At 44.0% G+C, this 24598-nt stretch overlaps 1 protein-coding gene across 2 annotated transcripts in view; it reads right to left on the reverse strand.

Moving 5' to 3' along the window:
- The window catches only part of VIPR1 (vasoactive intestinal peptide receptor 1), a 75948-nt gene that overhangs the window by 15046 nt on the left and 36304 nt on the right, over positions 1–24598 (reverse strand). For both annotated transcript variants that reach the window (XM_039366753.1, XM_039366754.1), the window contains exons 3-6: positions 11044–11151; positions 5412–5518; positions 3157–3257; positions 1368–1500 (exon numbers count right to left, since the gene is read on the reverse strand). In XM_039366753.1, coding sequence (XP_039222687.1) covers positions 1368–1500; positions 3157–3257; positions 5412–5518; positions 11044–11151 — 449 coding nt within the window. The remainder of the gene's footprint in view (positions 1–1367; positions 1501–3156; positions 3258–5411; positions 5519–11043; positions 11152–24598) is intronic.

A 24598-nucleotide genomic window follows, 5' to 3' on the forward strand; every position in this document is an offset into this window, starting at 1 on the left:
TCTCTCCCCTGTTCCCTCTCTCCCCCCTCTCCCTCCGTCCCCCTCTCCCTCCCTCCCTCTCCCTCCCCCCTCTTCCCCCTCCTCCCCCTCTCTCTTCTTCTCCACTCCCTCCCTCTCTCTCCCCCTCTTCCTCTCTCTCTCCCTCCCCCCCTCTCTCCCTCCCCCCCTCTCCCACCCTCCCTCCCTCCCTCCTGCTCTCTCTCTCGTTCTCCCTCCCTCTTTCCCTCTCTCTTTTTCTCTCTCTCTCTCTCTCAAAAAAAAATACATTGTTAAACTGGGATCAATGCAGAATTGGCTAGAAAAATGCAGGGGTCACAATCACTTGACCGTGGGAAAGCTGCAACGGTTATTAAGTATGAAAAATGATCATCAATCACTTTTTTCAGTGCCATTGTAACTTTGAATGGTCACTAAATGAACTGTTGTAAAACCGAGGACTAGTTGTACCCTCTAGAACAGTGGTTCTCAACCTTTTTAATGCCATGACCCCAACCGGTCGTAAGTCGAGGACTACTCAACCGGTCGTAAGTCGAGGACTACTCAACTGGTGCAGCACCGTTTGCAGAATGGAACTTTTGGCGGGCTCAGCAGGGCAGAGGCAGCCTGGACAATTCCTATTGGCTTTGGAAAGCCAATAGAATTACTCTATTCAAGAGAGTCTATTCTATTGCCTTTCCAAAGCCAATAGAATAAAAGGGAGTAGCACAGCTAAGGAAAAGGGGGGGAAAAATGGCGGACTGCGTTGTTTGGCGACCCCCGTGAAATGGTCGTTCGACCCCAAATGGGGTCCCGACCCACAGGTGGAGAACCACTGTTCTAGAAAATGAGGGTAGGGAATTCTCCAGATGAAAAAATGCGCTCGTATTTATGCATTTTAGGAAAGGAGGGGAAAAAAAATGATACACTTGAATATAGGTAGTCCTCAACTTACAACAGTCCATTTAGTGACTGTTACAACACTGAAAAAGTGACTTATGACCAGTTTTCACATTTATGACTGTTGCAGCGTCCCCATGGTCACGTGATCAAAATTTGGCCGCTTGGTGACTGGCTCATATTTATGACGGTCACTGTGTCCTGGGGTCACGTGATCCCCTCTTGTGACTTACTGACAAACAAAGGCCATGGGAAAACCAGATTCACTTAACAACCTTGTAACTCACTTAACAACTGCAGTGATTCACTTAACAACTGGAGCAAGAACGGTCCTAAAACTCACTTAACAAATGTTTCCCTTAGCGACAGAAACTTCGGGCTTAACTGTGGTCGTAAGTCAAGGGCTGCCTGCAGTTAAATTACGGGGAATGGAGAACCGACATTCCAAGGTAGGAGGACACTGGACAGAGTGGACAATAGGCAAGACTGACCGAGCCTACGAAGCAATATTCCGATTCTCCGTTTTCAAACAAAATGATGTCCTTGACGAAGACAGCCACGGCACGCAGGATGAAGGACATAAATAGATGCATGTGGATGTAATTCCGGGTGCAATGCAACTTCCTGGAGAGGAGAAAGAGGACATGTTGGACATTTCACGTATCTGAAGGGGCTTCCGATCATCTCCGGTGGACCTCAAAGGAACCTGAGAATCGGAAAGCTGCTTAATTCGGAGAATTCTTCAGCTGAAAGTTCAGACGAAGCCAGAAGCTTCTCTTTTAGGTTTGATGGATAACCAGGTTGAAAAGAGGGTTAAAGTGCGTAGACTTCAACTCCCAGAATTACCTTGCTAGTAGGGCTGGATTTTGGAGGAGGAGGAGGAGAAAAACGATGAGAAGGAGGAGGAAGAGGCGGAAGAGGAGGAGGAAATGGAGGAGAAGGTAATGAAGGAGGAGGAGGAAGAGAAGGAGGGGAAGAGGAAATGGAGGCGAAGAAGAAGAAGAAGGTAATTGAGGAGGAGGAGGAAGAGAAGGAGGAGGAAGAGGGGAAGAGGAGGAGGGGAAGAGGAGGAGGAAGAGGAAATGGAGGAGAAGAAGGAGAAGAAGGTAATGGAGGAGGAGGAAGAGAAGGAGGAGGAAGAGGGGAAGAGGAGGAGGGGAAGAGGAGGAGGAAGAGGAAATGGAGGAGAAGAAGGAGAAGAAGGTAATGGAGGAGGAGGAAGAGAAGGAGGAAGAGGGGAAGAGGAGGAGGGGAAGAGGAGGAGGAAGAGGAAATGGAGGAGAAGAAGGAGAAGAAGGTAATGAGGAGGAGGAGGAAGAGAAGGAGGAGGAAGAGGAGGAGGGGAAAAGGAGGAGGGGAAGAGGAGAAGGGAGAGGAAATGGAGGAGGAGAAGAAGGTAATGGAGGAGGAGGAGGAAGAGAAGGAGGAGGAAGAGGAGAAGAGGAGGAGGAGGAAGAGGAAATGGAAGAGAAGGAGAAGAAGGTAATGGAGGACAAGGAGGAAGAGAAGGAGGAGGAAGAGGAGGAGGGGAAGAGGAGGAGGAAGAGGAAATGGAGGAGAAGAAAGAGAAGAAGGTAATGGAAGAGGAGGAGGGGAAGAGGAGGAAGAAGAAATGGAGAAGAAGGAAAAGAAGGTGATGGAGGATGAGAAGAAGGAGGAGGAGAAAGAGAAGTAGGAGGAAGAGGAGGAGAAGAGGAGGAAGAGTAAATGGAGAAGAAGAAGATGATGGAGGACAAGAAGGAGGAAAAGAGGAGGAAGCTAGAAAAGTCCACATATCTTCAAGTTGTGAAGGTTGAGAAACACTGTTACAGGTAGTCCTTGACTTGTAATCATTTGTTTAGTGATGAAAGATACAACGGCACTGTCCGTTTTTCATCCTTGCGACATTTGCAGCATCCCCAGGATCACGAGAGATCACAATTCAGATGCTTGGCAACTGACTCATATTTATGACGGTCCCGGTGTCCAGGGGGTCACGTGATCCCCTTTTGCGAATCCTTCTGACAAACAAAGCTACAGGGCAAGCCCAGATTCACTTAACAACCCTGTGTCACTAACTTAAACAACTGCAGGGATCCACTTAACAACTTTGACAAGAAAAGTTGTGGCGAAACACGGTAAAAAACCGCTTAAGAATGGTTTTGCTCAGCAATGGAAATTGGGAACTCCACTGTGGCTGTAACTTGAGGATGGCCTTTATAGAGGGCTGCATTTGGGGGGGCGAAGAAGCCCAACCTCTGTGCCCCTCCCCCAATCCCAGATTCAGGTGATTCCCATTACCTGAAGATGCAGAGGACCATCATGGCAGCTGCCAAAGCAATGAGAGACAAGCTGTGTCCAATTGTGTAACCGGTTTTCACTGTGCCGTAAAAGACGACACTCTGAGAAAAGAGAGAGAGAGAGAAAGTGGTCAATACTTCCATATGGATTGACAAATACAGGCAGTCCTCGACTTACGACCACAACACTTAATTTCCGTTGATAAGCAAGACAATGGTTAAGTAGAGTTTTGCTCCATTTTACGACCTTCTTTGCCACAGTTGTTAAGCAAGTCCTTGCAGTTGGTTAAGTTAGTCACACAGTCGTTAAATGAATCCGGCTTCACTCATTGAATTTGCTTGTCAGAAGGTCACAAAAAAGGGATCACGTGACCCCAGAGACACTGCAACCGTCGTAAGTATGAGTTAATTGCCAAACATCCCGAATTTTGATCACGTGACCCTGGGGATGCTACAACGGTCATAAGTGTGAAAAATGGTCATAAGTCTCTTTTTTCAGTGAGGTGGCCACTTTGAATGGTCAGTAAATAAATTGTTGTAAGTCGAGGACTAATTAAATCAGGGGTCTTCAAACTTGGCCCTTTGATGACTTGTGGACTTCAACTCCCAGAATTCCTCAGCCAGCATGCCTAGCTGAGGAATTCTGGGAGTTAAAGTCCACAACTCGTAAAAGGGGCAAACTTGAAGACCCCTGAATTAAATGAACTGAGAAGCCATTAAATCCTTGTTCTGAAGAATCTTTTGTCTAGTTATCTCTAAGGGTAGTCCTCAACTTACAACAATTTGTTTACCGGCCATTTGAACTTAAAACAGTACTGAAAAAAAGGACTTAGGATGGGTCCTCACACTTACGACTGTGGCAGCAAAAATCTTCCCATCCACTTTCTGGCAAGCAAAGTCAGTGGGGAAAGCGGGATTGGCTTCACAACTGTGGGACTCATTGTACAACTGCATGCTTCATTTTACAACCAGGGGAGATAAAGTGGTGAAATCGAGTGTTAAGTGAGTACTTAACAATCAATTGCCTTGCTTAGGCATCCTGTGGTTATAAGCCGAGGACTTTCTTTACCTGCAAACGGAGCCTTACATGGAGTAGACTTCAATGACAGTCTCAACCACAAAAACAGCAACACAATTCTCCTGCAAGGACACCATCTGTGCTCTGCTTTTATCAGTGCTGCAGCCATCCATCAAGTACAAGAGAGGCAGTTTGGTCCAGTGGTTATGGCACCAGGTTAGAAAACAGAAAGCTGCGAGTTCAAGTGTTGCCTTAGATATGAAAGCCGGCTGGGTGACGTTGGGCCAATCACCAGGAGACAGGGAGTTCTAGTCCCGCCTTTAGACATGAAAGCCACCTGGGTGACTTCAGACAAGTCCCTATTCTCAGCCCAACCCACCTCACAGGGTTGTTGTTCAGGGGAAAACAGGTTTGGTGGATATGTTTGCTGCTGAGTTATTTGTAATAATAATAAAGGTTGGATACAGCTAAATAAACAAAGCCCTCTTGGTCAACTTCCTTCTTTTCTTTTTGGTCTCCTTCCTTCCTTCCTTCCTTCTTCCTTCCTTCCTCCCACTCTCCCTCCTGTCCTCTCTCTCTCCCTTCCTTCCTCCCTCCCTCCTGTCTTTCCTTCCTTCCTTCCTTCCTTCCTTCCTCCCTCCTGTCCTCTCTCTCCCCCCCTTCCTTCCTTCCTCCCACTCTCTCTCCTGTCCTCTCTCTCTCTCTCCCTTCCTTACTTCCTCCCTCCCTCCTGTCCTGTCCTGTCCTTCCTTCCTCCCTCCCCTCCCTCCCTCCCTCCCTTCCTTCCTTTCTTTTTTTTCTTTCTTTCTTTCTCTCCCTCCCTCCTGTCCTCTCTCTCCCCTTCCTTCCTCCCTCCCTCCCTCGTCCTCTCTCTCCCTTCCTTCCTCCCTCCCTCCCTCCTGTCTTTCCTTCCTTCCTTCCTTCCTCCCTCCCTCCCTCCCTCCCTCCCACTCTCCCTCCTGTCCTCTCTCTCTCCCTTCCTTACTTCCTCCCTCCCTCCTGACCTTCCTTCCTTCCTTCCCTTCTCTTTCTTTCTTTCTTTCTTTCTTTCTTTCTTTCTTTCTTTCTTTCTTTCTTTCTCTCTCTCTCTCTCTCTCTCTCTCTCTCTCTCTCTCTCTCTCTCTCTCTCCCTCCCTCCTCTTCTCCTCCTCCTTCTCCTTCTTCTTCTCTCTCTCTCTCTCTCTCTCTCTCTCTTCTTTTCTTTTCTCCCCCCCCAACTAGGTTCCCCTTGTACTGACCTGTTCCTCAGTGGTTGTCATGTTGGAGTCATACCCACAAGCCACTGGATAGGGGGCAGGATAAATTTCTGACCAGCCATCCCTGGTGCAGTTCCTGCTGATGTTACCTAGATGGGCAACAAAGAAAGAGAGCAATAGCAATAAGACTTATATACCGCCTCACAGTGCTTTACAGCCCTCTCTAAGCGGTTTACAGAGTCAGCATCTTGCACCCCTCAACATTTTGGGTCCTCATTTTACCGACCTCGGAAGGATGGAAGGCTGAGTCAACTTGAGCCAGTTAGGATCGAACGGCTGACGGTCGGCAGAATCAACCTGCAACACTCCATTCTAACCACTGCGCCACCACGGCTCCTTATCATAAAATGTGCTCCCCCCACTTAGAGTTATACTGTCCACTATCATAAGTAGTCCTCGACTTACAACCACAATTGAGCCCCAAATTTCTGTTGTTAAGTGATACGTCTGTTAAGTGAATTTTGCCCCATTTTACAGTCTTTCTTGCCCTAGTTGCTAAATGAACCATTGCAGTTGTTAAATGAGTAACATGGTCGTTAAGTGAATCAGGCTTCCCCATTGACTCTGCTTGTCAGAAGGTCGCAAAAGGGGACCACATGACCCTGGGACACTGCCACCGTCATAAATACGAGTCAATTGCCAAGCGTCTGAATTTTGATCCCGTGACTACGGGGGATGCTGTAATGATTGTATGAAAAATAGTCATAAATCATTTTTTTTCAATGCTGTTGTAAGTTCAAACAGTCACTAAACAAACGGTTGTAAGTTGAGGACTACCTGTACAGCTGGAAAGGGCTGGTTGATGGTTAGAGGAGGCTCTCTCCACATTTTAAAGTCCAATTTTGCAAGGTTTTTTTTTTTCTTCCCTGTAAACGACTCAGAGCCACTTTGATACTGAGCAAGATGGTGTGTAAATTTGATTAATAGATAATTAAATAGAAAGAAAAGATTGCTATCCGGTCTTCTCTCCCAGGATCTGGAATTCATTTTGCAGGATCCAATCCGGGACCAAAATTCTTTCAAACTTTTGGACTCATGTTAGAGTCCATTCTCAGGAAACTTCTTTTTACAGAACGTGTGCTTTGGGCTATTTGATGTGTCATATTCATGTGGTGCCTGGTTGTGTGTGGTCTTTCAGTTGTTGATTGGAATGTTGATGGCCAGCTGTCATTGGCTGTTGTTTCCTTGTGCTGCCAAGTCATTGGCTCCCAGATACCCGATAAGCTGGCGGTGAATCAAATAAACAAGGACATACATTCATTTTCATAGCTACTAAGATTGTCGGCCGAGCAGGTACAAAAACAGCCAAGGAAATGATTGAAGCCTGGGAAATGGCCCTTTGTCAGTCCACAGGAATGCTGATTTACCACCAGTTTAACAAGGTACTTGGGGGCCAAGGGCTTGGCAGCACAAAGAAACAACAGCCAGCCATCGACCCCCCCCCCAAACAACAATTACACACAACCAGGCACCACATAAATACCACACATAGAATAGCTCAAATTACACACTCTACTAGAGAGAAGTTCTTCAAAGATGGAATGACTGAAAGCTCATAAGTCAAAACCTCAGATCCCAGAAAAGAGCCCCAATTGTGTCCTGCAACATTATTCTGGGACACGTGTATTTGCCTTTACCCAGAATTCATTTTATTTGCATTAAATTCTTTATTCAGCTTGATTCACAGATTCAAATGTGAGCAGAACTCCCAAAGAACTCAGAATTGGCATGCAAAAACTCGGAACTGGAAAGCGTAAAAGAAATATTTAGAGTTGTCGCCGACTTGCAGGGACCGCAATGATTAATTCCTGGGGCGGGGTGACGCATTCGGAGAACACAATGATCCATGTGTGTTTGCATTAGGGATTGAGACATTTCCTGGTTTGTCATTCAATACAGAAACAGAGATGCAGAGAACGCAATAACTTTTCCGAATAAACTTCGAGGCCAGAAAAAAGGAGAAATTGTTGATTTGAGGCAGAATAAAAACCAAGAATGCCTGAGGCGATAGGGTTGGAGATAATAGCTGGGTGTGTTACACAAAAATTGTATTTTTGTGACACTGGTGAATAACATTTTTATTGGCCTAACTACTCTGCTCAAAGCAGTCCTCGACTTACGACTGCAATTGAGCCCACAATTTTGGGCATAAGTCATGATAGTTGTTAAGCAGATGACTGTGTAAGCTGATTTTACAACCTTTTTTGCGGCGGTCATTAAGTGAGCATGGCGGTCATAAAACATACACAAACATACACACACACACACACACACACACACACACACACACTTGGAGTCCTTGACTTATGACCACAATTGAATTCCAAATTTCCATTGCTAAGCAAGACAGTTGTTAACTGAGTTTTGCCCCGTTTTACGACCTTGTGGCCACCGTTGTTTAATGAGTCCCTGCAGTTGTTAAATGAGTAACACGGTTGTTAAGTGAATCTGGCTTCCCCATTGATTTTGCTCGTCAGAAGGTCGCAAAAGGAGATCACATGACCCAGGTCACTGCAACCATCATAAATACGAGTCAGTTGCCAAGGGTCCAAATTTTGATCACGTGACCAGGGGGATGCTGCAACGGTCGTAAGTGTGAAAAACGGTCATTAAGTCACTTTTCTTCCCACGCTTGCAGAATTTCAAATCGTTGTAAGTCGAGGTCTACTTCTATTTGTGTAAGTGCGGATTTATTTATTATTTATTATTTATATTATTTATATGTCAGAAACCGGATGCAAATGCAAGTTTCCACCAAAAACATCACAAATCACGATTATGTGACCACAGGATGCTGCCGATGGCCGTAATACAGGCCAGTTATTGAGCATCCAAAATGCAGTCACGTGACTGGGGTGGGGGTGGGGAGACTGTCCGGATGTGAGAACTTTTGAATCTAGAGTGATATGTAGCATTTTTTTGTGATCAGTACGTGTCGAACAGTCAGTAAGCAACGAGTTGTAAATCGGGGACTTCCTGTACACTCAGAATGAGAAGATAAGAAAAGAAGTGTTGGGTCTGGCTGACTTCCTGTAGAAATTTCATAACCCAACCAGATAACTTCGTTAGCTTCTGGGGTGCTAATCTCTTCTTGCATGGATGATATGAACTAGTTCGGTAATGAAATGTCTGCAGAAATACAGCCAAGGACAGACCACCAAAACCCTACAATGCTCCTCCTGCTCCTCCTCCATCCTCCCTCTCCTCCTCCCTGTCCTCCTCCCCTCCCCCTCCTCTTGCTGCTCTTCCTCCCCTGCTACTCCCTTCTTCCCTCTCCCCTTCTCCTCTTCCTCCTCCCCTCCTCTTCCCCCTCATCTCTTCTTCCTCCTCCCTTCTCCTCCTCTTCCTCTTCCCCTTCCCCCTCATCTCTTCCTTCTCCTGCTCCCTACACTTTCCCCCCCCCTTCTAGCCCTGATGATGTTACCTAACTGAGTCATGAAACGTCTGCAAGAAAACCCCCAAGCTCAGAGAGCACCAGGGACCCCACAATTTAACCCTGAGCTGCAAATATTCTCTTGTCAACCATCTGTGGGAAATCAGCCTCCCCCCAGAGAAAGAAATATTTAAAAGGCAGAATATATTTCGCTAAAGGATTTTAAAAGCAAAAACCAATCCCGCCTCAAGTCTCTCTGTCCCAAACAGAAACCAGGTCTGCAGAAATGCAGATGTGATAATCTTGTCAGAAAGACTGGAGTCAGGAAACTGGAATTAGGAAAAAAGATCCCTACAATCAACACACCAAAAATCTAAGAGTCATCAGCCACAGTCCCAGGGAAGCAGGATATGACCTTTGGGACATAATAGGATTAACTCACCACCATCAGAATACCAGAAAGGCACAGACTCAGGTCAAAGTTCATGCCACAGGAACAACTCCAAGCAAAAGGCTCTAGAGGGTATAAAAACCCACTCCCTACATGTGCTCATCCTCTTTTCTTCCAGAGCCATCTTTCGGTCTGGCTCTCCTCTTCAATAAATTGCAGCCTTCTTTCTAAAGCAGTCACCATGTTGTTTATTCCCGGCTTGGACTGAACCATGATGAAGACTTTTCCTTCAACACTTCTTTTTTCTATCTAGGGATAATTTAATCATTGGTTCCCGATGAGAAGAAAACTTACTCCTTTAGACAGAAAGCTGTCTGGCTGTTAATGATAAGCCTGCCATTTGACAGTCTTTAAGATATATGATATTCATTGCTTTTTCCTGAAAGTTGGCAGGAGGCCGCCTGCAATTTCAGCCTTCACACCAGGTTGTATCATATTTCCACACCAATGATAGCAATTTGTTCTGGGATCATTTTGCCAGTCAAGTCACTGGTCGCCAGTGATGGATATCGTGGCATAAAGAGTTTGTGGTCAGGGCACAAAGTCTGAGGTTTAAATTATCAGCTTATTGTTTCAAGCATCCTAAGCAGTTAACCATGATATGCATGTTGGCATGCTGTCTGCATGAAAGCCCTGTGAGCAAAAAAAAATCTTTATTTCCAATTTTGGGCTGAAAGAGTAAATCAGACAGGAATCAGATTAGATGCACTAATTCTATCTTCTTATAAGCTATACAGGCAGTCCTCTACATATGACCATAAGGGAGCCCAAAATTTCCATTGCTAAGCGAGACAGTTCTTAAGTGAGTTTTATCCCCATTTTATGACCTTGCCACATTTGCTAAGTTTGCTTGTCAGATGGTCGCAAAAGGAGATAACGCAATCATTATAAATATGATGCTTGGTAACTACCGTGTCTTTATGACAGTTTCAGTATCCTGAGGTCATGTGATCCCCTTCTGACAAGCAAAGTCAATGGGGAAGCCGGATTCATTTAATGACCGTATTATTCACTTAACAACTGCAGTGATTCACTTAACAACTGTGCCAAGAAAGATCATAAAGTGTGGCAAAATTCACTTAACAAATGTCTCACTTAACAACAAAAAATTTTGGGCTCAGTTGTGGTCGTAAGTTGAGGACTACCTGTATTTATTTGTAAATGTATCAGTCGCCCAGTTGTGGTCGTAAGTTGAGGACTACCTGTATTTATTTGTAAATGTATTAGTTGCCCATCTTAACACTGGTAAGTCTGAGTAACTCATACTGTATAGATAGTCCTTGACTTACAACCATTCACTTTGCGACTGTTTTAAGATACAATAGAACTGGAAAAAGTGTTTTATAACCAATCCTCACACTTATGACCATTATAGTATGTGATCAAAAATTGGGAACTTGGCAACCGGCATATATTTATGATGGTTGCAGCATCCCAGGATCACATGATCACTATTTGTGACCTTCTCAACTGGTTTCTGACAATGAGGAAAGTCAGATTCACTTAACGACCGCATGATTCACTTAGCAACCATGGTGATCCACCTAACAGCTGTGGCAAAAAAGATCATCAAACTCGTTCTGATTTTAGTACCAGATTGGCCAAATTAGAGAATTAAAACTATTTCACCTAAATTACAAAAATTGCGAATCATTAGATGGCAGCAAAGAGTTCACAGGCGTTTCCTTGCTCTTTCATGCCATCTTGTGGTAGATCGCATCCCAGATTATGCACAGCACAAAATTACATTGATCAATTTTTGGAGAAAAAAAAACTTTAGGTCAACTTACCTTGAATTTTTGAAAAGTAGGTGAAAAGGAGTGGGCAGGAGAGCACTTTCGTTTCCCCGAAATTTACGGCGGGCCAGCAACTAATGTTATCCCAGAGGCTTCCACAACCTGTGGGAAAAGAATAACACATATTTTACAACCTGCTTTTATTTTTTTATAAACAATGCAAGGCAGTGAATGTATCTAATATTCCTTCCCTGTCCTCTTTTACCCACCATAACAGCCCTGTGAGGTAGGTTGAGCTGAGAGTGAGAGATTGGCCCAAAGTCACCCAGTTGGCTTTTGTGTCTAGGGAAGGACTAGAACTCATTGTCTCCTGGTGATTGACCCAAAGTCCCCCAGTTGGCTTTTATGCCTAGGATGGGACTGGAAAATGGCCTTAGTGAAAAGCACAAGGAATAGAATAGAATAGAATAGAATAGAATAGAATAGAATAGAATAGAATAGAATAGAATAGAATCAAAATAGAGTAGAGTAGAGTATAGAGTAGAGTAGAATAGAATAGAAGAATAGAATAGAATAGAATAGAATAGAATAGAATAGGAATCAAAATAGAGTAGAGTAGAGTATAGAGTAGAGTAGAATAGAATAGAATAGAAGAATAGAATAGAATAGAATAGAAGAATAGAATAGAATAGAATAGAATAGAATAGAATAGAATAGAATAGAATAGAATAGAATAGAAGAATAGAATAGAATAGAATAGAATAGAATAGAATAGAATAGAATAGAATAGAATAGAATAGAATAGAGCAGTGGTTCTCCACCTTTCTAATGCAACCCCATAATACAGTTCCCCATGTTGTGGTGACCCCCAACCACTTATACATCATCAGGTGCCAGGGGTGTAGCCAAAGAAAAGGGGGAAAAAATGGCGGACAGCCTTGTTTGGCAACCCCCGTGAAATGGTCATTCGACCCCAAATGGGGTCCCGACCCACAGGTTGAGAACCACTGGAATAGAATAGAGCTGGAAGGGACCTTGGAGGTCTTCTAGTCCAGCCCCCCTGCTTAAGCTGGGGAACCTACACCATCTCAGACAGGTGATTGTCCAGTCTCTTCTTAAAAACCTCCAGTGATTTAGCACCCACAATTTGTGGAGGCAAGCAGTTCCACTGGTTAATTGTCCTCACTGTCAGGAAGTTTCTCCTTAATTCCAGGTTGCTTCCCTCTTTGGTCAGTTTCCATCCATCGTTTCTTGTCCTGCCTTTAGGTCAGTGGTTCTCAACCTTTCTAATGCCGTGACCCCATAATACAGTTCCCCATGTTGTGGTGACCCCCAAGTGGGTGTGGCCACCAATAAGAGGGAGTAGGACAGCTAAGGAAAAGGGGGGAAAAATGGCGGACAGCGTGGTTTGGCGACCCCCGTGAAATGGTCATTCGACCCCAAATGGGGTCCCGACCCACAGGTTGAGAACCACTGGTTTAGGCGCTTTGGGGAAGAGGTTGACCCCCTCTTCTTTGTGGCAGCCCGTCAAATACAAAGTTATGGGATTACATATAGTCCTCATCTTATAGCCTGCTGCTGAGTGACCATTAGAGGTTACAACAGTTTTCTTGCAGACGTTGCATGACCCAACTAGATAACATCATCAATGCTAGAAGCTATAAACCCCTTCCCTTCCTGGCCCCTCTTTTCTTTTCTTTTCATTTCTTTCTCCTTCCTTCCTTCCTCTCCTCCCACTTCTTTCCTTCCTTTTTCCTCCCTCCCTCCCACCTGAGCTTAGTTGTTTTCTTGCAGACATTTCATTACTAAACTAGATACGATTATGAGAGAGGGGGGGGGGAATGCCATTCCTTTCTAGCATTGATGATGTTACCTAGCTGAATTATGAAATATCTGCAAGAAAACAACTAACATCAAAGAGTATCAAGGAGTTCTCAATTTTTCTCCTCCTCCTCCTCCCCTTCCTCCTCCTCCTCCTCCTCCTCCTCCTCCTCCTCCTCCTCCTCCTCCAACCGCACTCCCTTCTAGCACTGATGATGTTACCTAGTTAGGTCATGAAATGTCTGTAGGAAAACCACCAAGTTCAGAGAGCACCAAGGATCCCACAGTCCTCCTCCTCCTCTCCACCAGCCCCATCCTTTTTACTACTGATGATGTTGCCTAGCTGGGTCATGAGACGTCTGCAAGGAAACCACCAAGCTCTGAGTGCACCAAGGACCCCACAGTTCAGCCCTCAGCTGCAAACTTTCTCCTCCAGAATCCTGTGAAAAAGCAGTTGAGCTATTTCTTATTTGGCCAAACTGCTCAGGCTGAAGTTGGAAGAACTGCGCTTTTTTTTTTTTTTTTTTTTTAAAAAAAAGAAGAAACATGCCGAGTCAGTATGACAAAGGGAAATGTGGGATACGAGCCCTGAATAGTGGATGAAATAGAGGTGGGCCTCAACTTACCACAATTCATTTGGTTCAAAGTTACAACAATATTGAAAAAAGTGACTTATGACCATTTTTCACACTTATGACCATTGCAGCAGTCCTATAGTCATATGATTTATATTTGGAAGCTTGACAACCGACTCATATCTATGATGGTCACAGTGTCCCCCCCGGGGTCACGTGATCCCCTTTTGTGATCTTCTGACAAGCAAAGTGAACGGGAAAGCCAACAACTGTGTTACTAACTTAACAACTGGAGGGATTCGCTTAACAACTGTGGCAAAGGAAGGTCGTAAAATGGAGCGAAATTCACTTAACAATCGTCTCACTTAGCAACAGAAATTGTGGACTGAATTGTGGTTGTAAGTCAAGGGCTTACAACATCTTGCAACATCTTTGGTGTGCCTGCCTTCCAGGTCCTAAGCTTTGCAGACCCTCCCCATGGAAGGTAAAAAAAAATAGTGGTATACTCTAAAGGGCAGGGAATGACTTGAGTTGTGACACACAACATGCTTCCTTGGGTCAAGTGAGGGCCAAGCAGCCTCACTGGCTAAATTTGGATTAGTGTGTGTTTGTACACTTTAGCCTATTTGGTCAGTTGTGATCCAGTTGGTTGAGCTAATCTTGAAAAATGAGCTCCTTCTGTCGCCATGTGTGTTATGTAAACACAACTGGAGGTTTTTCATTTTTGTTCAGTGATAACGTAGCCCAGAATAACCGGCTGGGTGGCGAGTCTGGAAATGAGAAATTTCTGAAAAGATCTCCAAATACTTTGGTTGCTCCAACACTGGGGGATCTTAAAGAAGAGACTGGAATGGTATAGAGTCTCCTGCTTGAGCAAGGGTTGGATTAGATGACCTCCAAGGTCCCTTCCAGCTCTGTTATTCTATTGTGGGTGCTCCATCAAGAGTCTACCACCTTAGGATCCCCATCACCTGTATGAGATCCCCACCATGGGATCAGTATGAAATCCCCATCACCAGTATGAGATCCACCCCATGGAATTTCTATCACTAGTATGAGATCCCCATCCTAAAAACTAGTATGAGATCCCCACCATCATTATGAGATCTCCACCACCAGTATGAGATCCCCATCACCAGTATGAGATCCTCACCATGAGATCCCCACCATCAATATAAGATCTCCACCACCAGTGTGAGATCCATATCATGGAATCCTCATCACCAGTATGAGATCCTCACCATGAGATCCCCACCATCAACATGAGATCTCCACCACGTATAAGATCCCCATCACGGGATCCCCATCACCAGTATGAGATCACCATCCTTGGTATGAGATCCCCATCAGGAGGTTCCCATCGTCAGTATGCGATCCCCACCATGAGATCACTGTCAGATCTCCATGGCTGAATCTCCACTGCTCCCAGATTGAGAGATTCTCACCGGACTCTTCCATTGGTGTTATTGACTCAACCAATCAAAGAAGGAATCTTCCAATTAGCACCCTTTTGCAGTAGATCCTCACCCCCAAAGACCGCCTCTAGATCTTTCCCTCAAAAGCTCCTGCCCAGTTCCATCCAAGCTTTTGGTGGTCTTAGATCAGGGGTCTCCGAACTGGGTAACTTCAAGACTTATGAACTTCAACTCCCAGAATTCCTCAGCCAGCCATGGGGAATCCTGGGAGTTGAAGTCCACAAGTCTTAAAGTTCCCAGTTTGGAATCCTCAGTCTCAAATTAAAAAAAAAAAAAAAAGATGCATTTCAACCAAAGTGAGAGGAACTCCCGGATTCTCTTTGCTCTTCTGTTAAGGAACAGCCACACAGATCTCTAAAGTTACTGGTAGTCCTTGATTTACGACCGCAATTGAGTCCAAAGTTTCTGTTGCTAAACAAGACAATCTGGCTTACCAATTGCCAGCTTTTGAGAACAGCCATTGCGGTAAATTTCAACCAAACTAGCTTGACCCACATCTCTACTTCCTGTGATGTGCGGTAGAGGTAGTCCTCGCTTTACAACTGTTCGTTTAGTGACGGTTCAAAGGTACAACAGCACAGAAAAAAGCGACTTATGACCGGTTCTTGCAGTTATATTCCTTGCAGTCAACTGATCAAAATTCAGACACTTGGCAACCAGCACTATTTATGACTCTTTCAGCATCCTGGGTTCATGTGATCACCGTTTGCGACCGTCCTAACCACGCAAAGTCCACGGGGGAAGTTGGAGTTGGTTAACAACCGCATGCTGAACTTACAACTGCAGTGATTGACTTAACAACCATGGCTGGAAAAAAAAAATCATAAAATCAGATGCGACTCACTTAGCGACCGACTTGGGAAATTCTGGTACCAATTGTGGTCGTTAAGTCGAGGACTCCCTGTGAATGAATAACATTCTTGTCTGAATTTTTCTCTGCTGAGATATTGATCGGTTTTGTGCTCTCTATCTCTGTTTGCTTACTGACTCAGCCTGCAAAATGTAAAATCCCAGGATAACTGACTCAGCCAAGCCAAATATTGAATTTTTTTAACTAAAGAAGCTCGAGAGAAAGCAATTTGCAGTCCCTGAGGTGAGTTTTTCTTTCTGAACTGTCAACTATTTTTATTACCGGGCTAAAAAAATAATAAACAAAACATTCATTTAGGGGGTGATCTAACCCACCAATTTTCCCTGCAGCAAATATTGGATTTTTGGAGGCAATTAACTGGGACAATATCTCGATTATCCAGACAATCAATACATTCCGAAATCTAGAAAATGCCTTTGGATCCAGCTTAAGAAATAAGACTCATTTAGGACAGACACAATGCTAGAAAAGGTACAGGTCATCCTCGACCTACGACCACAGTTGAGCCCGAAATTTCCGTCGCTAAACGAGACAGATGTTAAGTGAATTTTGCCCCACTTTAAAACCTTCCTTACCACAGTTGTTAAGTGAGTCACTGCATCTGTTTAGTGAAACATGGTTGTTAAGTGAATCTGGTTTCCCCGTTTGACTTTGTCTGTCATAAGTTGTGACCCTGGAACACTGCAACGATCATAAACACGAGTCACTCGTCAAGCGTCTGAATTTTGATTGTGTAGTGCAGTGGTTCTCAACCTTTTTAATGCCGCGACCCCCAACCGGTCGTAGGTCGAGAACTACTCAACCAGTCGTAAGTCGAGGACTACTCAACTGGCGCAGCACCGTTTGTAGAATGGAACTTTTGGCGGGCTCAGCAGGGCAGAGACAGCCTGGACAATTCCTATTGGCTTTTGAAAGCCAATAGAATTAGACTCTATTCAAGAGAATCTCTTCTATTGGCTTTCAAAAGCCAATAGAATAAAAGGGAGTAGCACAGCTAAGGAAAAGGGGAAAAAAATGGCCGACTGCATTGTTTGGTGACCCCATGAAATGGTCGTTCGACCCCAAATGGGGTCCCGACCCACAGGTTGAGAGCCACTGGTGTAGTGCTTCCATTCTCGTAAGTGTGAAAAGTCGTCATAAGTCGTTTTTTTCTGTGCTGCTGTAACTGTCACTAAATGAACCGTCGTAAATAGAGGACTACTCAGGGAGTTGGGAGGAGTTTCTTTGCTTCATCCTGTGATATTTAAATACTGTTTTATTGATTGGAAAGGGAGGCGTTGAAGAAAATTCAAAGGGAGAATTAAAGGAGATAGGGCTTGGCCAGTGGAACTACTGGCCACTAGAATTCTCTCTAAATAAAGATCTTCTATCTGCCCCGGGTCTGGGGATACGGAGTATGGGTGGAAAGGACCTCTTGCTTTTCTCTGCCACTTTTCTGTCAATGCTCCAGTGCCTCCCCCCCTCTCCCCGGCCTGTGCTGTGTCATTTTTGTTTTCAGATATTTTTTTATCTCTGCATCCCCTTAACTGCATCTGCTCTGATTTGCTCTTCGCTGTTCTTTTGCCAAATTCTCCTACACTAAATCTGGTTTCATTTTGCTCCACCATGGATGGATGGGTTGAGGTTTTTGTATAAATTCTATGCAACATGCTGGGAGGGAGGGAGGAAGAGGAAGGAGAGGAAGGGAGGGAGAGTGGAGGGAGAGAGGGAAGGAGGGAGGAAGAAAGGAAGGAAGGAAGGAAGAGAAAGGAGGAAGAGAGGGAAGGAGGAGGAAGGAAGAAGGAGGAAAGATAGGAAGAATGCAAAAAGGAAGGAAGGAGGGAAGGAAGGAACAGAGGAAGAAAGAGGAAAAGAGAAAGGATAGACGGAAGAAAAGAGAGAAGGAAAGGAAGCAAGGGAGGAGGAAATGAATCAGGAAGGAAGAAAGGAAAGGAGAGGGAAGAGGAGGGAAGGAAAGAAAGAGGAAACGAAGGAAGGGAGAAAGAAAGAGGAAAGATAGAAAGAAAGGAAAAAGGAAGGAGGGAGGGAAGGAACAGAGGAAGAAAAGAAAGAGGAAGAGAGAATAATTGAAGAAAAGAGAGAGGCAAAAAACGGAGGAAGGAAGCAAGGGAGGAGGAAATGAATCAGGAAGGAAGGAAGATAGAAAGGAAAGGGAAGAGGAAGAGGAAGGAATGAAGACAAGAGAGGAGGGAGGGAGGGAGGGAGGGAGGGAGGGGAGGAAAAATCCCTAACCCTAACCCAACTTTGATTCCTAGTTGGGGACCATCGCCTTTAAAGGCCCGGGTGGGAGTGGGGAAGAATTGTGCTTCCAGACCTGCAAGTTGGTTTTTTTTTAAAACTTCCTCCTTGTCATAAAAGTAATTTTAAAACTCCCGGTAGTGATTTCTTGTCTGGGCTGACAGATCTCCCGTATCGTCTTTCAGAGGTTATTTTCCCGTAACAGGCATTAAGCAAACATTCTCCACTTGTCTGAAAGAATTCTCCCACGTTATAATGTTTTGACATCTTTATTGCAAGAAGGAAAAAGTAAAAAAAATAAAATAAAAAATTCTCCATATATCTTGCTGCTGTTTTAATGGGAAAAAAAAACCAGAAAGTCTATCTTAACGTTTCTCTGTTACCCCTTCTATACAGCATGGTAGCTAAATTAACACAGGTAGTCCTGAAGCAGGGGGTTGGACTAGATGACCTCCAAGGTCCCTCCCAACTTTATTATTATGATTATTATTAACTGACAACAGTTCATTTAGCGACCGTTCGAAGTTACAACAGCACTAAAAAAAGTGGCTTAGGACCGTTTCTCACACGGAGCACCTTTGAGGTCACATGATCAAAATTCAGACGCTTGGCAACTGACCTGTGTTTATGACGGTCGCAAGGTATGAAATGCAGAGGAGGAGGATAAGATCCACGGTGAGGGATCTAGGTTGCAACTTCGTGGAGGCAACTCCAATAGATCGTCAAGATCGACCTACACTTACAACCACAATTGAGCCCGAAATTTCTGTTGCTAAGCGAGACAGTTGTTAAGTGAGCTTTGCCCCATTTAATGACCAGTTGTTAAATGAATCCCTGCAGTTGTTAAGTGAGTCACATGGTTGTTTAGTGAATCTAGCTTCCCCATTGACTTTACTGGTCAGAAGGTTGTGACCCCGGGACACTGCATCCGTCATGAATGTGAATCAATTTGCCAAGCGTCTGATGTTTGATCATGTGACCAGGGGATGCCGCATTCTAGGTCATAAAACGAATTATTGTAACTCAGGAATTACCTGTACTCTAGTCTAGAGCAGTGGTTCTCAACCTTTTTAATGCCGCGACCCCCAACCGGTTGTAAGTCGAGGACTACTCAACCGGTCGTAAGTCAAGGACTACTCAACTGGTGCAGAAATGTTTGCAGAATGGGACTTTTGGCGGGCTCAGCAGGGCAGAGACAGCCTGGACAATTCCTATTGGCTTTGGAAAGCCAATAGAATTAGACTCTATTCAAGAGAGTCTATTCTATTGGCTTTCAAAAGCCAATAGAATAAAAGGGAGTAGCACAGCTAAGGAAAAGGGGAAAAATGGTGGACTGCGTTGTTTGGCGACCCCCGTGAAATGGTCGTTCGACCCCAAATGGGGTCCCGACCCACAGGTTGAGAACCACTGGTCTAGAGACATTGTCTGACTTTCCAAATTTTGATAAACCAGGAGGTGTTACCAAGGGTGAGGAATGCTGGAAATTGTAGTTCAGCACCTGTAGAGTTTGCTCATCATTGGTCTGGAAGACACAGAAGACCATGGGAGCAATCCTTAATTTGGACTGAGAAAGAGGGACTGGCCCAAAGTCATCCAGCTGGCTTTCATGGCTAAGATGGGACTAGAACTCCACATCTCCTGGTGATTGGCCCAAAGTCACCCAGCCGGCTTTCATGGCTAAGGCGGAACTAGAACTCATTGTCTCCTGGTGATTGGCCCAAAGTCACCCAGTTGGCTTTCATGCTTGAGGCAGGACTAGAACTCTCCATCTCCTGGTGATTGGCCCAAAGTCACCCAGCCCGCCTTCATGGCCAAGGCGAGACTAGAACTCCCTGTCTCCTGATGATTGGCCCAAAGTCACCCAGCCGGTTTTCATGTCTAAAGCAGGACTAGAACTCACTGTTTCCTAGTGATTGGCCCAAAGTCACCCAGCTGGCTTTCATATCTAAGGCGGGACTAGAACTCACCGTCTCCTGGTGATTGGCCCAAACCATTTCCCAGATGGTTTTTATGCATAAATGGAAATTAAAATTCCAGTTGCCTGGTGAATGGGCAAAAACACCCAACCCTATTTCATGGCTAAGGCAAGACTAGAACTCACCATCTCGGTGATTGGTCCAAAGTATCCCTGCCAACTTTCATGTTTGAGACAAGACTAGAACTCACCGCCACCTGGTTTCTACTCTGGTGCCTTCCCCATTATACTATGAGATGACTCTCCTCTTCAGCTAACAGAATGCCTCGGATTCGAATTCCAGTATTCTCCTATGATCCCTGGAATTCCGAATTTAGCAGAGTCTGTTCGTTAGTGAATCAGAGACTCAAAGCATTAGAAGGGGCCTGGGAGATCATCCAGTCTCCCCAACCCCTCACTTTAAAACCACACTGACAGAGGAAGACGCTCCTTCCCTTCTTCCTTATCTCTGCAGAGTTGAGCAACATCCCCACTGCTCAGGCCTTAATTCAGCCGCACTGCTGTAAAGTCATTTTAACACCATGCTCATTTTTAATTTTTTTTTTTTTAAGCAGGTGGCAGCGCATCAACCCAATGCAGGAAAAAAAAATCCATTTTGTTTTTTTTCTGCTCCTTTTCCCACCCTTGTGCTCCACGAACCTGGGTCCCCAGCGTTTGTCTCTGATTCACTTGTTCCAGCCCCGAATTATTAACGCATTTGCCGAGCACTTAATGAGGCTTGCAAAATTTGCTGGCCGGCATTGTGGTTATCCCAGTTGCTTCCTTTCAGCATGTGGGGGGGGGAAGGAGGGGGGCATTGCCCTGTTTCTTGTTTTTTGGGGACGTGTGTGTATGTGTCTCTCTCTGTGTGTTTGAGCACAGAAAAGCTGCAGGCTGTCTGAACACCAAGATCCAGCTGAGTGCACACGCAGCAGTGCGTGTCCAAAATTGTGCACATATTTGATAAAAGGAAGAAACGACGCCCGGGGACACCGATTAGCGCTCTCCGGATCACCAAATGACCCAGAGGTGGATAAATAGCTGTGACACCATTTCCCCGTATTTTGGGAAGATAGCTATGACATGAAAACCGAGTATAGGTAGTCCGTGAGTTACAACAGTTTGTTTAGTAACCGTTCGAAGTTACAAGGACGCTGAAATTTCCTGACCGTTGGAACAATTAATCAGTGGAACTCCTTGCCTCCAGAAATTGTAAATGCTCCAACACTGGAAGTTTTTAAGAAGAGACTGGATAATCGCTTCTCTGAAATGATATAGGGGCAGGGGGTTGGACTAGAAGATCTCTGAGTTTCCTTCTAACTCTGTTATTCTGAAAAAAGTGACTTATGACCGGTTTTCACACCTACGACCGTTGCAGCATCCTAATGGTCATGTGATCCAAATTCAGACGCTTAGCAACTGACTCATATTTATGACGGTTGCAGTGTCCTTCTGACAAACAAAGTCAATGAGGGAAACCCAGATTCATTTAACAACCGTATTACTAACTTAACAACTGCAGTGATTCATTTAACCACTGTAGCAAGGAAGGTCGTAAAAAGGGGCAAAGCTCACTTGACAAATTTTTCACTCAGTAATGGAAAGTTTGGGCTTAATTGTGGTCGTAAGTTGAGGACTACCCATACCATCATGCAGGAAAGATTTGATAAGGGTGAAACTGGGTGCTTTTTGCCGTAAAAATATGATTTTCCTCTTCCCTTTATGTAAGAGAGGAAGAAAGATGGGGAATGGTAGACAAATGGTAGTTAAATGTTGGTCTGTGCTGAGGTAGCCTTTTCTTGCAGCAACTGTCACCGTGAGAAAATCTTTGGGCAAAACAAATCAACCCAGCCAATACCTTGTTTACGAAATACTAATGAAATGTAATAATAAAAAATTAATAAAATATTATATATATAAAAAAAATCTTTGGACAATCAGGAAGGAAAACCAGAAAAAAAATTACACGTAATCCTCAACGAATAACAACAACAACAATAATGTTGGAAGAGACCTTGGAGGTTTTCTAGTCCAACTCCCTGTTCAGGCAGGAAACCCTGTACTATATTCTCCAAAGCGCCTGAAGGCAGAACAAGAAGCAACGGATGGAAACTAACCAAAGAGAGAAGCAACCTAGAACTAAGGAGAAACTTCCTGACAGTGAGAACAATTAATCAGGGGAACAACCTGCCTCCAGAAGTTGTGTCTGTTCCATCACTGGAGGTTTTCAAGAAGTCATTTGTCCAGAATGGTATAGGGTTTCCTGCCTGAGCAGGGGGTTGGACTAGATGATCTCCAAGGTCCCTTCCAACTTTTTCTTCTTGTTCTTGTTTTTCTTGTTCTTCTTATTCTTGTTCTTGTTCTTCTTCTTGTTCTTCTTGTTCTTCTTGTTCTTCTTCTTCTTCTTCTTCTTCTTCTTCTTCTTCTTCTTCTTCTTCTTCTTCTTCTCCTCCTCCTTCTTCTTCTCTTCTTCTTCATCTTTTCCTTCTTCCTCGTCTTCTTTTCCTTAATCTTCTTTCTCTCCTCCTCCTCCTCCTCCTCCTCTTCTTCTTCTTCTCCTTCTCTTCTTCTTCCTCGTCTTCTTTTCCTTCTTCATCTTTTCTCTCCTCCTCCTCCCCTTCTTCTTCTTCTTCTTCTTCTTCTTCTTCTTCTTCTTCTTCTTCTTCTTCTTCTTCTTCTTCTTCTTCTTCTTCTTCTTCTTCTTATTATTATTATTATTATTATTATTATTGATGATTGATCATCGCGCAGTCAGCCAGATGTTCAGACTGGATTTGGCATTTTGTCTACCTATCGAGTCCTTACCCAGGACCTGGGATAGGCAGATGTGGATGTTTGATGGTATTACAGATATCGTCGCAGGATGGAAGCAGTTCCTAATAAGGCCGCCTTTTGCAATTGACTAATAGCGAATTTGTCAATGCCAATGGTGTTCAAGTGGTGCTCCAGTTGTTTTGGGATTGCACCTAAGGAGCCTATTACTATTGGTACTACCTTGCTTGCTTTTGCCACAGTCTTTCTATTTCTATTTGTAGGTCTTTGTATTTTGTTATCTTCTCCAGTTCTTTCTCTTCTATTCTGCTATCTCCAGGCACTGCCACGTCCACTATCCAGACTTTTTTGTCTTTCTTATCGACAATTGTTAAATCTGGGGTGTTATGTTGCAGGTGCTTGTCTGTTTGAATTCTGAAGTCCCAGAGCACTTTAATTTTATCATTTTCTATGACTTTCTATATTTTATGATCCCACCAGTTTTTGCTTACAGGCAAATGATATTTTTTGCAGATCTTCCAATGCACCATTGTTGCTACTTTGTCATGCCGCTGCTTGTAGTCAGTCTGTGCAATCTTCTTGCAACAGCTTACCAGGTGGTCCACTGTTTCTTCAGCTTCTTTGCATAGGCGGCACTTATTGTCTGTTGCTGTCTTTTCAGTTTTGACTTTATATGCATTTGTCCTTAAGGCTTGGTCTTGTGCAGCCAGAATTAGTCCCTTGGTCTCTTTCTTCAATTTTCCTGCTCTTAGCCATTGCCAGGTCTTATTATTATCTGCTTTCCCAGCTATTTTTTTAATGTATTGGCCATGTAGTGCTTTGTCTTCCCATGCCTCTATTCTATTCTTCATTTGGTCTTTCTTGTAGGCCAGTTTGGTCTCTTCAGTAGTCAGTAAGCCTTCCTGATATACTAATTTCAGTGCATCTTCATCATTGTTCTTCAGATATTCTTCCAAAGCCATTTTTTCTTCTTCAACCATCTGATATTATTATTATTATTATTATTATTATTATTATTATTATTATTATTATTATTATTATTATTTCAGACAAATGTTTGCCCACTCTCTTCTTAAATTTACAATAGTTCATTTAGCAAAGCCAGATTCGCTTAACCGCTGTGTCTTGCTAACTTAACAATTGCAATGATTTGCTTAGCAACTGTGGCAAGAAAAGTCATAAAATGGGGCACTGTCTCACTTAACAACAGAAATTTTGTGGCTATAAGTCAAGGACTATCTATATTCCTTTTTACTTTAAAGGACACATTTGGACTTCTCGTTCTTAGCAAATCCTGCACAATCACGGTTCTAAATTTGAGTCACAGAAGCCCTTGTCATGGGCTGTGTTGATGCATCATGTTAAGCCATGTTGGGTTAAACAGGGTTTGTTGAATAAACTGCATTTGTCTGGGTAAGCACACCTTAAGTGATAGACAATAATGTCTACCGGATAAGATTAAATAAGCCATATTGCGGGAAAGATACAGGTGGTTCCCAACTTGGGACATTAATTGAGTCTAAAATTTCTGTTGCTAAGTAAGACAGTTATGTGAGCTTTGCCCCATTTTATGACCTATCTTGCCACAGTTGTTAAGTGAATCTCTGCAGTTAAGTTAGTAACACAGTTGTTAAGTGAAACGGGCTTCCCCTTTGACTTTGCTTGTCAGAAGGTCACAAAAGGGGATCACTTGACCCCGGGACACTGCGACCGTCATAAGTATGAGTCAGTTGTCAAACAGCCAAATTCTGATCACATGATCATGGGGATGCTACAACTGTTTTAAGTGTGAAAAATGGTCTGTTATGGAGAAAGCTGGATTCACTTAACAATTGCATAACAATAGCAGTTATTTCCTTAACTACCGTGACAGAAAAGTCTTAAAATTGGGTGGAACTCACTT

This window comes from Crotalus tigris, unplaced genomic scaffold, assembly GCF_016545835.1.
Source record: "Crotalus tigris isolate CLP2741 ecotype Arizona unplaced genomic scaffold, ASM1654583v1 scf7180000020352.946698, whole genome shotgun sequence".
Lineage (NCBI taxonomy): Eukaryota > Metazoa > Chordata > Lepidosauria > Squamata > Viperidae > Crotalus > Crotalus tigris.